The sequence below is a fragment of the Nothobranchius furzeri genome, chromosome 9 (genome assembly GCF_043380555.1).
Source record: "Nothobranchius furzeri strain GRZ-AD chromosome 9, NfurGRZ-RIMD1, whole genome shotgun sequence".
NCBI lineage: Eukaryota > Metazoa > Chordata > Actinopteri > Cyprinodontiformes > Nothobranchiidae > Nothobranchius > Nothobranchius furzeri.
In genome coordinates, this window is record NC_091749.1 from 65,961,235 (window position 1) to 65,976,234 (window position 15,000).

Here is a 15,000-nt window from a genome sequence, read left to right on the forward strand (position 1 = left end):
AGTCCCAGACCCGTATTGATCCTGATTGAGACCCGGCAACAACCTGCTCCTCTGACGTGTTGAACTGGACACACTCCACTGGGTTCTTGTGGCCTGTTAGACTCTGAGACAGGAGACACACACACACACACACACCTTTGTTAGGCACTACTAAGCCTCAAAAGCAAGAACCAGTTTCTTCAGGATGACAATAAAAAAAAAACTCTAGAACTGTCATTTGTGCACCATTGCTGCTGATGTTGCATTAAAGCTATTTGCACATCGTTGCATCTAGTAAGACTTTAATTTAATCTATAAAGTTTTATCCTCATCTTTGTTTATATTGTGTGTTTCCTTTTTCTGTTCGCCAAACACCATTTGAGTGCTTTCTGGGTTCATTACATTGCATTCTCATGCAGCGACCATACTGATTCTGACTAGCAGGGTTAGAGTTAGGGTCCTGTCAGACGGGTCCGACTGGTTCTGATGTCCCTGCAGCCTCACCATGATGCAGTTGGCCTTGCTGACAGACCAGATGTTAACTCTGCAGTCTTCTCCTCCAGTTGCCAACAGGCGGCCAGAACTTTTCCCCAGAGACAAACAGGAAACAGCACTGGAGTGAGCCTCGAACTCCTCTGGACACGAGGGAGGAAAGATCAGCTCAACAATCCAAACAAACACAGCTCTGAACTGGGCCCAGATGAGATGGACTGGCCTGAGATCAGCTAAACCAGGCCTCTCCTGGACTGGGCCCAGGTCATTCTGAACATGTATTATGGCTGCTTTTACTCACGCAGTCTCCAGGAGACCTTGGTGCTGCTAGTGGCAGCCATTCTGGGTCAGACAGGACGAACCTGGACCAGCCCTCAGGTTAGTTCATGTGAGTCCACCTACAGGAGCACAAACGCTTCATAATCAGAGAGAAGATCTGTCTAAAGCTGAAGATCAGAGAGCTTTATCATCCAGCACCACCAAACATTTCTCCCTCTGGTCTCTGGGGTTCTCTAGGGAAGACCACCTTGGTGTTTTTTTTTTCCTGATGTCATGTGGTGTAATATTCTCTTTGCTCATCCCTGAGAACGTTCCTGTGGCTCATCATGTGACGGAAGGTCAGATAATGTTCAGATAGCTCTACTGTTCAGGTTCTACTCTGTGATGGATCTGCTCTAAGGGACTTCCAGATTCTGTTCATCTGCTGGAGTTTTTCCACATGCCTTAGACTTTTATTGGATTTTTGGAAAACAAATTAATCTGATCTTTGCAAGATCAGCGTAGGGAACAGCCCGGATCAGCTGACTGGAGCTAAACAGAGAAATGTGTTACTGTGTTTAACTGGTAACCAAGAGGATCAGCTGCAGACCACTGACACTAACATCCAACTAAACAGTGTGTGTTTGTACATGTGTATGCAACAGGTGTGTCACGGGTTATTAATCTTTTCCCGCCCTAGCAGGACCGCACATAGTGACACAAACTTTAGTTCACCTGCATTAACTCACCTGTGAGCTTCCTTAACGGGGTTCTGGTTCTGGTGAAGTTAAAGTTGGTTCATCCATTAAACGACAGATCGGAACTAACCAGCCGACAGCAGCAGGTTAGCTAATCCTAACTAGCTCATACTAACTCGCCCAGTTAACGATAAAAACTGTTAGCGGGCTCACGACAAACGCCGCTTCTTGTACCGGGACCGGGACCGGTCTGGGTGAGTCCACCTCCTAGTAAAGACCGCCGGGAACCAGGTTACAGGTTAACCAACCACCGTTAACAGTTGCTGTTGTTTAGACCGACAGCAGCTTAGCAACTGAACTACATACGTCACTTCCGCTAACAACGGTCTTTCAAAATAACTTTATTAACAACAACAAACTGTTACAGGTAAACTTTTTTTATTTGTTGAAAAAAAACATGCAGGATATCAGGAGCACATCATAGTTGACCTATGGAAGACGGAAGTTTTAATTTGATCCACGTAAACCCAATGAATGGTTGGTTCTGATGGAGGACGCCGCTGAAAATTGTCCTTTCTGTTTCCTGTTTCATTGTGAAAGAGCCGTCCCGGATATGTCATGGTGCTTGAAGGTCACCTGACACTCAGCTATTTCCTGTTTCCCACTGGCTCCGCGTCAGTAGAGCCAGAAAAGCAGCGGAACCAGTCTAGCCCAAAGCCTCGCGGGTTCCGTGGACCCACCTGGAGTCACGCGGACTCACGGCGGCATCAACATGGCAAAGACCTACGACTACCTGTTCAAGCTGCTGCTGATCGGAGACAGCGGGGTGGGGAAGACATGTCTCCTTTTCCGCTTCAGCGAGGACGCCTTCAACACCACATTCATCTCCACCATCGGTGAGTGACCTCTGACCCCACATTAGCGAGGGAGGGCCAACATAATCCGGTCCGGACCCCACCAGGGTGGCCCTTTTGTCACCTGTTCTGGTCAGGATTTATTTGGACAGAATTTCTAGGTGCAGGTGGGGCTGCTGGGGAGGAGGTCTACTGCTGAGTGTGAAGGTATGATGGATCAGAACCGGTCTGTAGGGGTGACGGTGATCTGCTCCCAGCCTCACTTAAAACGAAATCATGATATGAGGTCCCTCCTCAGGGTGGGCGGCCCTTGGAGCAGGGGACGAGCTCAGACTTGCAGTAGAGCCGTCGCTCCTCGTCATCAGAGGTGGACATGTACTTCTGGGAGGAGAGGAGACCCTTGAGGTCGACCTGGGACTCAATGGATGGATTATACCTGATCGTCTACTGGTCCCACCTATAGACTCACTACTTGGTTCTGTATCTTAACTGGAGGTTCTGGAAGAGCAAACATAGAACGGGAAGTTCTGTGACCTTTGAACGTTGAACAAGAAGTTGTGACTCTTATTATAAGATTCAGGAAACAAATTATTACTTTAGAATAAGAGTCTGTAAATAAAAACAGACCCTGCTGCCTCTGGGTTTTCATGAATCTGGATCAGAACAAACCAACTCTGAAAGGCGCAGCTGCAAAGAATTCTGGGAAACGGTAATCACCGTTCACAAAAGAAGCCTCAGCGTTTTTATTATTAATAATAAATTCTTATAATTAGGAGACGTTGTCTGGTTTAAAGTTATATCTCTGGTCAAACATAAAACCATTTCAGCAGTTTCATGAGTGATAGTTTCAGTACCCTCCAGAATGAACCCTTTCAGGAATCTGCTACTGGCCACGCCCATCCACCCATCGTCTGATTGGCTGCTATCAGGTGAAGCGATCAGATATCCTAGAGGGGCTAGGAGTTAAGCTGCTGCTCCTTCAGCATTGACAGGATATGTGGGTGGGTGGAGTGGGGTTCAATTCTGATTTCCCTTATTGTGACATCACAAATGGGAGTTTTTCCAATGACTCGTTTTAGGCAAATCATTTCTAAAACCAAACACTGACAGAAAATCGGTTGATACAATTTTCCATATTTGGAGTGTTCACAGAGGCGGTAGAGATCCACGAGGCAGCACCAAAGCAGTTTTGCTTAATGTGTCCTTTTTAAAGCTCCTCTCCTCGTCACGGCTGACGGTTCTGGTCGGATCCTGCAGACGATCAGAACATTCCTCAGCAAATGAAACCATTTTGGACCGAACCCAGGTTGGAGAAGACTCAATGCTCTCATTGTGTGAGACAACAACACAATAACCTGTAGAAGAAGTAGGCTCACATCCTGTTTTCACCTCAGTGATGCAGCGTACACACACACACACACACACACACACACACACACACACACACACACACACACACACACACACACACACACACACACACACACACACACACACACACACACACACATTCAGAACGAGGCACCAGACTGAGCTCTACATAAATGGATTCAAACTCGAGCAGATAAAGAAACTGCTACAAGAGGACAAAGACATCACGGTGGACATGTCCCGTCCCACTGGGGGGTTCTGATAGGAACATCGTGTCTATTATCCACACCCATCTGCCTCACCTGCACTGGTGTCTGACAGAACTTTCACTAGTTCTAATATCTGGAAGACCCAACAGGCAAAACGAAGAACTGAATCAACGAACGGGTCAGAACCAGAACTGGACTTGTTTCATATTTAATATTTAAATCTGGTTGATGAAGGGAGGGCTCCTGCCAGTTTCCTAGGTTACACGGGTCCGTAGGGAACCGAGTCTGCAGGGGAACCACATGTTTATGTAAACACATTCTAAAAGCCTGAAATAACCAACATCAGAACCAGAACCTGGACTTCTAGGCTGATCTGGACCGAAGAAAGGAAGTCCTGATATGTTGAACTGATTTCAGTTTGAAGTTCTGACCCACTTCCTGGTTCTGGTGGGATTTCACAAGTACTTTGAGGGTTAAAATGTTAGCGTGGGTTTTGAGTCATGTGACCTGCAAACAGCTGGGAACAAAGCCTTGTTGATACAAACAGAACCAGTCTGTGCTCTGACCGGGTCCGCCTGCTGCTGCACATTTGATCTGAACCAGCCTGAGTTGTTTCAGACAGAACCGTTCTGAAAGCTTAGGGTGGATCTGACCCAGTCCCACCGACAGATGTGGTTACAGCAGCTCTGAGAAAAGGAGTCTGAGGTCACTGACCTCTGCCGAAGGTTACCATGGCAACAGTTTCACTTCCTGTTCGGAGAACAGAAAAAGAGGCAGAGCCACAAAATGTAACAGGAAACGTGTGTCTGTGTCTCAGGAATCGACTTTAAGATCAGGACCGTGGATCTGGATGGGAAGAGGATCAAACTCCAGATCTGGTGAGTTCTGCTCCAACCGGGCCCTGGTCCCTGATCAGGCCCTGTGTTGATGCTGTGTGTTGGTTCTGCAGGGACACAGCGGGTCAGGAGCGCTTCAGAACCATCACAACGGCCTACTACAGAGGAGCTATGGTAAAGCCCGCCCCGTTGCCCTCATTGGTTATTCGTGTGGCTGTACATTATGTCACTTCCTGTTGTTTTTGCAGGGCATCATGCTGGTGTATGACATTACCAATGAGAAGTCATTTGACAACATAAGGAACTGGATACGCAATATTGAGGAGGTAAGCCGTGCCCGCCATCAGTCACCTGACCACGTGATGTCACCTGACGAACTGATCAGAAACCCAATCCCGTTTGTTTCAGAATGCATCGGCGGACGTGGAGAGGATGGTTCTGGGAAACAAGTGTGACATGAATGACCAGAGACAAGTGTCCAAGGAGAGGGGAGAGAAGGTGGGTGGAGCTTGCTGATAGTGGACAGAGTCAGAGACTGGGTCGGGTCCATAGTTGGTTCTGATTCTGTCTTGTGGTCCAATAGTCTGAATTCTAAATCAACAAAGAAAAAAAGCAGAGAATCAGAGATGTGTGGCAAGCCATTTTAACATTTATTAGGCAGGCTGGCCGTGTATTCCAGATACATACACATCTATTGTTCCTAGAAGAAATTAACATTCCGGATATCCATAATAGCATTCCTACTATCCACAATGGACACTTGAGGACAGATGATGTCACGCTTCTATTCACGTGGATTGGGTTTGCAGCTCCTCCTACCCACAGAAACGTTCCTCCCATCAAGAATGAACAATGTGGAGAGGAGAAACGGAATTTTTATCAGGAGAAACTCGTTTATTACGATTTCAGACTCTAAAACGTCTTTATGGGTATGAAATAAAGAACATCAACTGTTTCACAATGGATGACAAGAAGTTCCTGGGAAAACTGTAGTTCAGCCTTTCTAAGATTTGAGTACAAATGTATGTCCGGAACTCCGGAAATCCAAATAAAATCACAGAGGGCAGGAACCGTGTTTTTATGACCTAATTGAAATACGTTCTTACTAGTAACAGTTGGTCTAAATGAGTTTCTCCTAGTAAGAATTCACTTCCTGATATTTCTAATGTATTTGCGGATGGGAGGCGCTGCAAACCCCAATACACATGCATGGGAAATGTGACGTCATTTGTCCTAGGATGAATTACGTCTGCGATACCGGACATGTTCTATTCTAGATGGTGAGACTGTTACTATTCAATTCAATTCAAAAATACTTTATTAATCCCAGAGGGAAATTGATTGCTGTAGTAGCTCAGTATAATAATAATAATCAAGTCATCAAAGAGTTGTTGTATATTACAACGGCTGTTGGCAGGAAGGATCTCCAGTAGCGGTCAGTGTTGCAGCCAAACTGAAGACGCCTCTGACTGAAGACACTCTTCCGTTGTCGGACAGTCTTGTGAAGAGAATGCTCAGGGTTGTCCATCATTTTCTTGATTCTCTGGAGAATCCTTCTTTGCGTTATCTCCTCCAGCGGTTCCACAGTCGTCCCCAGAACAGAACCAGCCTTTGTTATTAGGCTGTTGAGCCTTTTCAGGTCCCTGCTTCTGATGCTGCTACCCCAACAGACGATGGCTGGAGAGATTACACTCTCAACAACAGACTTGTAGAAGATCTGCAGCATCTTGCTACAGACACTGAAGGACCTAAGCGTCCTCAAGAAGTGCAGTCTGCTGTGTCCCTTCTTGTAAACGGCTTCGCTGTTCTTTCTCCAGTCCAGTCTGTTGTCCAGGTGAACTCCAAGGTATTTGTATTCCTCAACCACCTCCACTTCTTCTCCCATGATGGAAACAGTGTTTGACTCCACCCTGTTTCTTCTGAAGTCTAAAATCATCTCCTTTGTTTTGTTCACGTTCAAGGTCAGATGATTGTTTCCACACCATGCCACAAAGCGCTCCACTGTGGAGGTCTGGAATGTGACTTAATAAAAGGAACAGAGATAACTGCAACACAACCATTCTGCCTGATAAATGTCACAAAGGTCATCTTGTGTTTTTTAAGGTTTCTGAGAATTTTAAATTGAATTGCCATTAGTGCAGTTGTTATTATATCCTTAATTACAACTTCTATTAGCAACAACACATCTGTTTATGTCTTCGTTTGTAATTTTGACCAACAAGAATACATTTAGCACTAGGATAAATCATCTATATAACTAAAAGAAACACGGTCATCTCTGAAGCCGGAACCGTTGCCATGGTGACGTTCCGTCCAGCTGGTCCAGTGGAGCTGTAGCGTTCCCAGGACTCCGCTGTCTTGCAGCCCCGACGCCGCGGTTAGCTTCGTAAGTAAAGCTGCTCACGTGGTCGTCTGTGAAGCTGGAAACAGGTTCACAGCTAGAGGCGCAGCCGGTCGTTTCACCGCATTCAAATATGGATAACTGTCAGAGCTTAATTTGAGCCCGTCTTTTATTTTGAAAGGACGCGTTGCGATAAAATTCTGGTAGGATCTGACAACTCAGTTGTTAAGCTAACTTTAGTTTAAAAAGAAAGAAAACGATCTTTTGTATAACGCCTCTCAAGATAAAAATCACAAGGCGCTTCACATGAAACAAAAAAAAATTAAGTATGAAAAAGATTTTAAAAAATGATTAAAAATATGTTTAAAATGAGAAGAAAATATAAATTGTCTCAAGTTCAGAGCGGGACAGAATGGGACTCAGCTTAGCTACGTTCCTGAGATGGAAGAAGGAAGAGCGAACAAGAGAACTGACATGAGAATCCAGGGTGAGAGCTGGGTCAAAGGTCACACCAAGATTCCTGACAGAAGGTTTGGTGTGAGAAGCAAGCTGACCAAGAGAGTCTCTGACTTTGGGAACCAGCTTGTCTGGGGCACAGATGAGGATCTCAGTCTTATCTTCATTCAGCTGAAGAAAGCTCCCAGCCATCCAGGTTTTGATAGAGTCTAAGCAGGTGTGTAACAGCTGCAGCTTAGACATCTCATGGGGCTTAAAGGAGATGTACAGTTGGATGTCATCTGCATAAAGATGGTAGGAGATTCCTTTGAAGGAGCTCAGGATGTGCTGAAGAGGAAGCAGATAGAGGAGGAAGAGCAGAGGCCCCAGCACAGAACCTTGTGGGACACCATGGGTAAGGGAGGTGGTGGAGGACCTAAACTTGGAGACGGCCACAGAAAAGGAGCACTCAGAAAGATAAGAGGAGAACCACTCCAGAGCAGTTCTGATAGGCCTACCCAGTCTCTCCTCCTCTCCAGTAGCAGGTGATGGTCAACAGTGTCAAAGGCTGCAGTCAGGTCCAGCAGGACCAGAACAGAACTGTCCCCTGCATCACTGTGAGTCAGAAGGTCATTAGAGACCCTAAGAAGAGCTGTTTCAGTAGAATGAGCTCTACAAAAACCTGACTGGAAGCTATCATAGATGTTATGTTCATCAAGAGCAGCTGTGAGTTGTTTAGCCACAACCTTTTCCAAGATCTTGGAGATGAACGGAAGTTTAGAGATGGGTTTGAAGCTGCTATGGAGAGAGGGGTCGAGACTCGTTTTAAGAAGCGGGTGGATTACAGCGTTCTTAAAGTAAGCAGGGACCTGACCAGAAACCAGAGAAGCATTAATTATAGAGAGCACACTGGGACCGATGGACTGAAAAGCACTTTTAAACAAAGATGAGGGTAAGATGTGGAGGGGGCATGCAGAGGTCTTCATACAGTTAACTAGTTTGGTTAACTCAGGCAAAGAAACAGGAGCAAAGCTATCTAGGATGATGGGCCTGGTTGGAGTCGGGAGAGGCAGCGATAAGGCTGAAGGAGAGATGCTAGATCTAACCTTATTGACTTTGTCCACAAAGAAAGACAGAAAGTTCTCACAGTCTGCAACAGAGTGGATGGAGGCTGTAGGAGAGGCAGGAGAGACGATGCTGCTGATGGTGTTAAACAGCACCTTGGGGTTCCCTTTGCTCTGGGACACCAGGTTGCAGAAATAGGAAACCCTGGCGTCTCTGACTGCAGAGTTAAAGGATGTCAGAAGATCCTTTAGATGCAGCAGATGGACATGTGCAAATGTTTGAAGTACAAAACCAGAAAATCAAAGGCAGAAGTGGCCGTATGCAGTTAAGAACTTCCTGGGACTACCTGAGCGGTTCCGGTTGGGTCCTGTGCACCGTCTGCACCCCTGGGCAACCATCCCACCTTTTACAATGCCACACCCCTTCGTGCAGTCCGTGCACAGGCATGCAAACTAGTATTATAAAATAGGAATTACAAAGAAGTCTGGTTGTGGATTAAATGTAAACACGGCCTGTCAAAGTATCGGTGAGACACAGGACGGGAGGACATTTTAGGATCAGAACCACCTGACCTGCAGACCCGATCGACCAAACAGAAACGTTGATTTTTTTTTCTTTTTATTCTTCAGCTCGCTATCGACTACGGGATCAAGTTTCTTGAAACCAGCGCCAAGTCCAGCATCAACGTGGAGAACGTAAGTCCATCTCTCTCTCTCTCTCTCTCTCACACTCACACTCACACACACACACACACACACAGGAGGGCTGACTGTGGCATGTTTTTCTCTGCAGGCGTTCCTCACGCTTGCCAGAGACATCATGGTCCGACTCAATAAGAAGATGGTGAGTCTGAACAAGGATTTTTCACTTAAGAGACTTCCAGGATCAGATCTGCTGGAACCAGGAAGCTGCTCCAGTTAAACATGAGGTCATGATCTCCACAGTGGATCCCTAAGGTCACAATTCTAAAGACGTGCACTCAAACCCAGAAACAAATGGATCCAGATGTATCCAGCTGTTCCTCCTCAGCGTGGGTTCATTTAAGGAGAACTCCAGCTAACAGGAACCAGAGGAACCACTCAGAACCAGTCTGTGTTCTAACTGGGTCCATCTGATGATTCAGAATGGTTTCGTTTAACCTTTCAAAGGTTTTGCGAAACTGTCTAGATGTTTGAAAGCAGCTGTGAATCCAGATGTTTCACCTGGTTTCTTCTTTCTGCAGCACGACAAAGACCCTGCAGATGTAGGCGGACCCGTGAAGATCTCGGAGTCCCGCTCCAAAAAGAGTCTGTTCAGGTGTGGGCTGCTGTAGGTGGAGCCTCATGGACCACCTGAGCACGAAGAAACCTGCTTTGACTCCCGGTTTGGATCACCACTAACTACAACCGTGTCAGCTTCTGTCTGATGAAGAGTGTTGCTCCTCTGCCTCACATGAAGAGATGCTCCTGAAGCCTGAGAAGGATCTAGCTGGCTGGACCAACGGAATCTGCGCTGAGCCTTCTTGGAAACCAGTCAGCTGAGGAACATTTCTTCAGTCCGCCTCCAGGTGGAGTCCTGTTCATCTGAATGTCTCCGGAGTCATGTCTCTTAATTACAAACTCCTCCCACTGCTCAAAACAATCAGAACAGCCTCTGCAGGACAGAGGTACACATCAGCTGATCGGAGGTCAGCAGAATGACTTTTCTTCAACCAGAACAGAAGAGATAGAAGGTGGAGCTTTTATTTTGAAACCTGCTATGCAAAAACCCACTGTGTGTGTGTGTGTATGACGTATTGATCCCTTAATAGGATTCATAAGTGTTTGAAGATTTTTACAGTTTGTTTACTTTTTTATGTATTTCAGAATTAAACCACTTAATGTTTTAACAGAAGCAAATTTAAAAATAAACATTTTATATTTGTCATTTTTGTTTTGTGTTGCTGGACATGTGAGCACAGTTAGGGAGGAATCTTAGTCAATCTCTAACATCTGGATCCCTAATCTTAACAAGTGGAGGATAATCAGGATTGTTTTACATGTTCAGACAGACACACGACGCGTGTGCGTGAAGTCTGTTTTCAAAAACTTTATTTAAAAAAATGACAGCAGGTGCTCAGCTGTGAGACACAGGAGCATGGTTTGACCCTGGACCAGGTCTGACGGTGACGCCTCCAGAATGTTCCTGGATCAGCAGAACAACATAGGAACCAACGGTGAACATGAACTGCAGCTGTTCTCAAGTCGGACGCCGGTCCGCTCCACCCTGCAGACACAAACACACGACAGATCATCACGTTACATATACGGGTTAATAAAGATGAATTGGCTGTTTAGCTGCAGCTCAGAACTTCCTGTTTGATAAAACAACTTCCTATTTTCACTTTCAAAATAAAGCAACAACTTGAGCTTTTTTCAGCTGGTCTGAAAAAAAAGGATGCAGACATGTAACTCGCTAATTTGATCAATAAGTGATCAGACTGAGGGACTCACAGCATATATGTGCTTGCTGCTGAGGTTTTGTTTGTTATGTGTGGAGGAGGATGAAGAGGAAGAGGAGGGCTGGCTGGGGGGGCTAGACTCTCCGGGCAGTACCTCCTGGAGGTGGGTGGAGACACAACCACTGTCGGAGTCCGTGGAGCCGGAGAAGCAGCGAGAAGATGAACCAGAGCTCTCTGTGGCTGCAGAAAGCAGAGAGGGTCTCAGAGCATGATGGGAAATGAAGGCTAAAGGCCTGGCATTTGCTTCTGGAGTGCTGATTAGCAGGAGGCGGAGCTACAGCAGCGGTGTGTTTGTACTTATGGAGGGCTGGCTGCTGGTCTCATGTTCCTGCTCATCTTCCTCAATACAGGAGGAGCTGAAGGAGGCATCAGCAGGAGCAGCATCAGGGAGAGACTGGCTGCAGGAGGAGAGGAGATGGTCAATGAAAACCTATGTAGGACAAGTGTGTGTGTGTGTGTGTGTGTGTGTGTGTGTGTGTGTGTGTGTGTGTGCGTGCGTGCGTGCGTGCGTGCGTGCGTGCGTGTGCGCGTGTGTGTGTGTGTGTGTGTGTGTGTGTGTGTGTGTGTGTGTGTGTGTGTGTTACCTATACATGTGCAGATTGAGGGGACCCAACAGGCTGCAGGAGGACGGTCCTGATGCTGTAAGGTCAGAGGTCATGACCCCTCGTTTGAAGGGGTCTGAATTGTCCAAGGCTGAGACAGCGATGGAGGCTCGAGTTCTGGCTCCTGAACATAGAAACCCTGATGGTGATGGATGCCCAAACCACAGAACCAAAACCCAGTACCAGCCCACTAAACTACAACCAGTTAACCAGAAACAAGGCTGCAGAGCTCAGCTCCTGGTTCTGTTCCAATGGGTCAGGTTGTCCTGAAGGACGGAAGGGTTCTGGGTCGTAACGGATCGGTACCTCCGCGTTAGATTATGTGAGTGCGTGGAAACTTACCTCTGCTTTTTGTGATGTAATGGACCGCTCGGTCGCTGATGGCAGCGTCGCTCGGCTGGATGTCCAGAAATGGTTTGTTACCGACGCCCATCGACACCAGCTCCTTTAGACGGACCTCTACACACACACACACACACACACGCACACACCCACACACACGTTTAGCTCAGGTCTAACCAGAACCAATCTGACTCGGTCTTACCGTCATCTCTACCTTTGTTCCGGGTTGCTTGGGTCCACAGTATTCGGGTGATGTCACTCGTCCACGCATGTTTGACCTCAGCCGAGGAGGCTTGAAGGATGAAGTTTTGGTTCTTGGACGTTCTTCTCCTGAACCAGATCTCAAATCTAAGTCCACCGTTTCCTGCCGACTCAGTCAGACCCACATCTGCAGTCTACAGGAGTACACAGGCTTTCAGAACCTGAACTGTGTTGAGCTGGACCAGACTAGACCGCCCTGCGGTGCTCACCTTGAAGGAGTGTTTATAGATGAACACATCCAACCCTCCCTCCATCTTCTTGGGTTTACTGAACAGAACCATCTCCTCGAACAGGAACACGTGGCGCTGAGACTTCCTTCGACCAGTCCAGACAGTGAATTCATCCTGACGGATCAGCTGGCCCTGCTCCTTCAAGTTCACCTGCAGCCCGACACAGGATGCATCATCTGCTGCTCGTCAGCAGCTTTGGCGTGACCTCCGTCATCACCCTCTCCTTATTCTGCTCTAATTCCCAGGATCCACTGATTTCCCTCTTTCCTATTCATCTTCTCTCTCCCTTTCCTTACATTTTTAATCACAATTTTTATTTCTTCTCATTTTAAGCATATTTTTAATCATCTTTTGAAATCTGTGTTTGCATTTAAATTGTTTGTTTTTGTGAAGCGCCTCATGATTTTAATCTTGAGGCGCCATATAAAAGATCATTTTCTTTCTTTCTTACTTTTTTGAAGTCCAACTGTTGTCACCACCACACCAGAGAAACATCACAGTTCCCCAAAGACTAAGCAGCAGCTGAAACCAGAAACCTTGCCCCAGGGCTCTGTACTAGGACCTCTTCTCTTTGCCATATACACCACCTCACTGGGTGAGATCATTCGATCTCATGGCTTCTCCTACCACTGCTATGCAGACGACACCCAGCTCTATCTGTCATTTCCACTGGACGACCACACTGTCTCTGCACGAATATCAAACTGTCTCTCTGACATATCAAAATGGATGAAATCCCACCATCTCCAACTCACCCTCTCTAAAACTGAACTACTTGTCATCTCAGCAAAACCATCCATACAGCACAATATCTCAACCAGAATGACTTCCTATCTCTGGCTCCTTCAAAAGCAGTTTGAAATCTGGGTGTTGTGGTTGATGAACACCTGACCTTTAAAGATCATGTTGCCTCTGTTGCTCGTTCATGCCGCTTTGCGCTGTATAACATACGAAAGATCAGACCATACCTAACACAGCATGCCACCCAGCTCCTGGTGCAATCTACTGTCATCTCCCGCCTCGATTACTGCAACGCCCTTCTAACTGGTCTTCCAGGCTGTACTGTGAGACCTCTTCAAATGGTCCAGAACGCAGCGGCGCGTCTGGTCTTCAATCAGCCTAAAAGAGCACACGTCACCCCTCTGTTCATTGAGCTCCACTGGCTACCGCTAGCTGCACGCATCAAATTCAAATTGCTAACACTAGCATACAAAGTCCGAGACGGTACGGCTCCCATCTACCTGAGTCCTCTTGCAAAGGCTTACGTCTCGGCCTGGCCGCTCCGGTCATCACAGGATCGTCGGCTAGCAGTGCCTACACCACGCTCAGGACAATCCAGACTCTTCTCATGCATCGTTCCACAAATGTGGAATGACCTTCCAAGCACTACCAGAACAGCGGCTTCCTTTTCAATTTTCAAGAAACTCCTGAAGACCCTGCTCTTCAGAGAGCATCTTCTAAACTAGCACCCTCCCTGCACCCGTCCCCCTCTCTTCCGTCCACTCCTTGTTCCCTCCTCTCCATGATTGATGTCAAGTTGTTGTTATTGTTGTTGTTATTGTTGTTGTTAGCCTCAAGGGCAACATGCCGATTATCACTTGTAAGTCGCTTTGGACAAAAGCGTCTGCTAAATACATAAACATAAACCTTCATGGGACAATTCTCTGCTTCGGAACCAATTATGGTATTAATCTAATAAAAAGCAGCAGGTTCTGCTGAGGGTTTTGCATCCATCAGAACCAGAACAGAACTTCAACTCACAGGAACCATATAAAATGTGTTTTGACCAAACTGAAGAAGCTTTAGGTCAGCTGACGGGTTTAGAGCCTGTCCTAGAGCTTTCTGATTCCAGACGCTGGAGACCATCAACTCACGTCACAGTCTCGGATGGCGTCCATGGCCAGCAGGTCGTTGCCATGGCGGAGCTGGAACTTCACCATATCAGTGGCTGTCTGCAGTGCAGTAAGCTCCGCCTCCTGAGCCATGCCAACCTCCTTCATAAGGTCAGTGAGGAGAAGAGCATATTTACTCATCCTTTGGATGGGCTTCAGCAGGTAGGAAGACAGGTCCATCTTATCTCCCAGTTCCAGCTGCTTCCTCTATAGGAGAGGGGTCAAAGGTCGCAGTCAGCTTTGAGAGGTCAGTGGTTTAAGCTAGAAGAAAGTACTTCTCACCCTAAAGAAGGTGTGTCCATGGTTCGCCAGCAGGGCGTCAGACCTGGGTTTGTTCTTACTGTAGAGAGAGTAGAGAGCAAACTGCTCTCTCTGCATGCACACACACACACACACACACACACACACACACACACACACACACACACACACACACACACACACACACACACACACACACACACACACACGGAGCGTTAGTGTGTCTGTGAGTACATCTAAGCATTTTTTGGAGTGTTTTAGCATGTTTGTCAGCGTGTCATACGTGTCTCAGGAAGCAGTGAGGGACTCTCAGAGGGTGCTTCCAGCAGGCCTCCAGCTCCCTTAAGAAGAACTGGCTGTGGAAGTCCAGGAGCTTCTCCAGATTTCCAAAGATG

At 46.9% G+C, this 15,000-nt stretch overlaps 3 protein-coding genes across 5 annotated transcripts in view; 1 reads left to right on the forward strand and 2 right to left on the reverse strand.

The window, feature by feature from the left end:
- Positions 1–1,804, reverse strand: part of katnb1 (katanin p80 (WD repeat containing) subunit B 1) — a 10,778-nt gene extending 8,974 nt beyond the window's left edge. The window contains exons 1-4 of the mRNA XM_070555082.1: positions 1,479–1,804; positions 773–869; positions 484–614; positions 1–103 (exon numbers count right to left, since the gene is read on the reverse strand). The exon at positions 1–103 is cut by the window's left edge and continues 15 nt beyond it. Of these exons, the coding sequence (XP_070411183.1) occupies positions 1–103; positions 484–614; positions 773–812 (274 nt within the window). The 5' untranslated portion in view covers positions 813–869; positions 1,479–1,804. The remainder of the gene's footprint in view (positions 104–483; positions 615–772; positions 870–1,478) is intronic.
- Positions 1,805–2,052: 248 nt separating this feature from the next.
- Positions 2,053–10,443, forward strand: rab8b (RAB8B, member RAS oncogene family). The gene is made up of 8 exons (XM_070555097.1): positions 2,053–2,323; positions 4,679–4,739; positions 4,811–4,871; positions 4,946–5,023; positions 5,106–5,195; positions 9,168–9,233; positions 9,331–9,381; positions 9,761–10,443. The coding sequence occupies exons 1-8, from the start codon at positions 2,200–2,202 to the stop codon at positions 9,848–9,850; spliced, it is 621 nt and encodes a 206-aa protein (XP_070411198.1). The 5' UTR covers positions 2,053–2,199; the 3' UTR covers positions 9,851–10,443.
- Positions 10,444–10,590: 147 nt separating this feature from the next.
- The window catches only part of plekhg4 (pleckstrin homology domain containing, family G (with RhoGef domain) member 4), a 66,582-nt gene continuing 62,172 nt past the window's right edge, over positions 10,591–15,000 (reverse strand). For 2 of the 3 annotated variants that reach the window (XM_070555051.1, XM_070555049.1), the window contains exons 16-25: positions 14,889–15,000; positions 14,627–14,716; positions 14,327–14,551; positions 12,432–12,602; positions 12,164–12,356; positions 11,962–12,078; positions 11,602–11,743; positions 11,315–11,415; positions 11,010–11,197; positions 10,591–10,782 (exon numbers count right to left, since the gene is read on the reverse strand). The exon at positions 14,889–15,000 is cut by the window's right edge and continues 138 nt beyond it. In XM_070555051.1, the coding sequence (XP_070411152.1) occupies positions 10,756–10,782; positions 11,010–11,197; positions 11,315–11,415; positions 11,602–11,743; positions 11,962–12,078; positions 12,164–12,356; positions 12,432–12,602; positions 14,327–14,551; positions 14,627–14,716; positions 14,889–15,000 (1,366 nt within the window). In that variant the 3' untranslated portion in view covers positions 10,591–10,755. The remainder of the gene's footprint in view (positions 10,783–11,009; positions 11,198–11,314; positions 11,416–11,601; positions 11,744–11,961; positions 12,079–12,163; positions 12,357–12,431; positions 12,603–14,326; positions 14,552–14,626; positions 14,717–14,888) is intronic. The other variant, XM_070555050.1, reaches the window with a different exon arrangement.

Excerpts from the sequence above, each read along its gene's own strand:
- rab8b (XM_070555097.1), top strand. The coding sequence starts at position 2,200 with ATGGCAAAGACCTACGACTACCTGTTCAAGCTGCTGCTGATCGGAGAC. Across the intron at positions 5,024-5,105 it reads GGATACGCAATATTGAGGAG|AATGCATCGGCGGACGTGGA; the intron begins GTAAGCCGTGCC and ends CGTTTGTTTCAG. Across the intron at positions 9,382-9,760 it reads TCCGACTCAATAAGAAGATG|CACGACAAAGACCCTGCAGA; the intron begins GTGAGTCTGAAC and ends TTCTTTCTGCAG.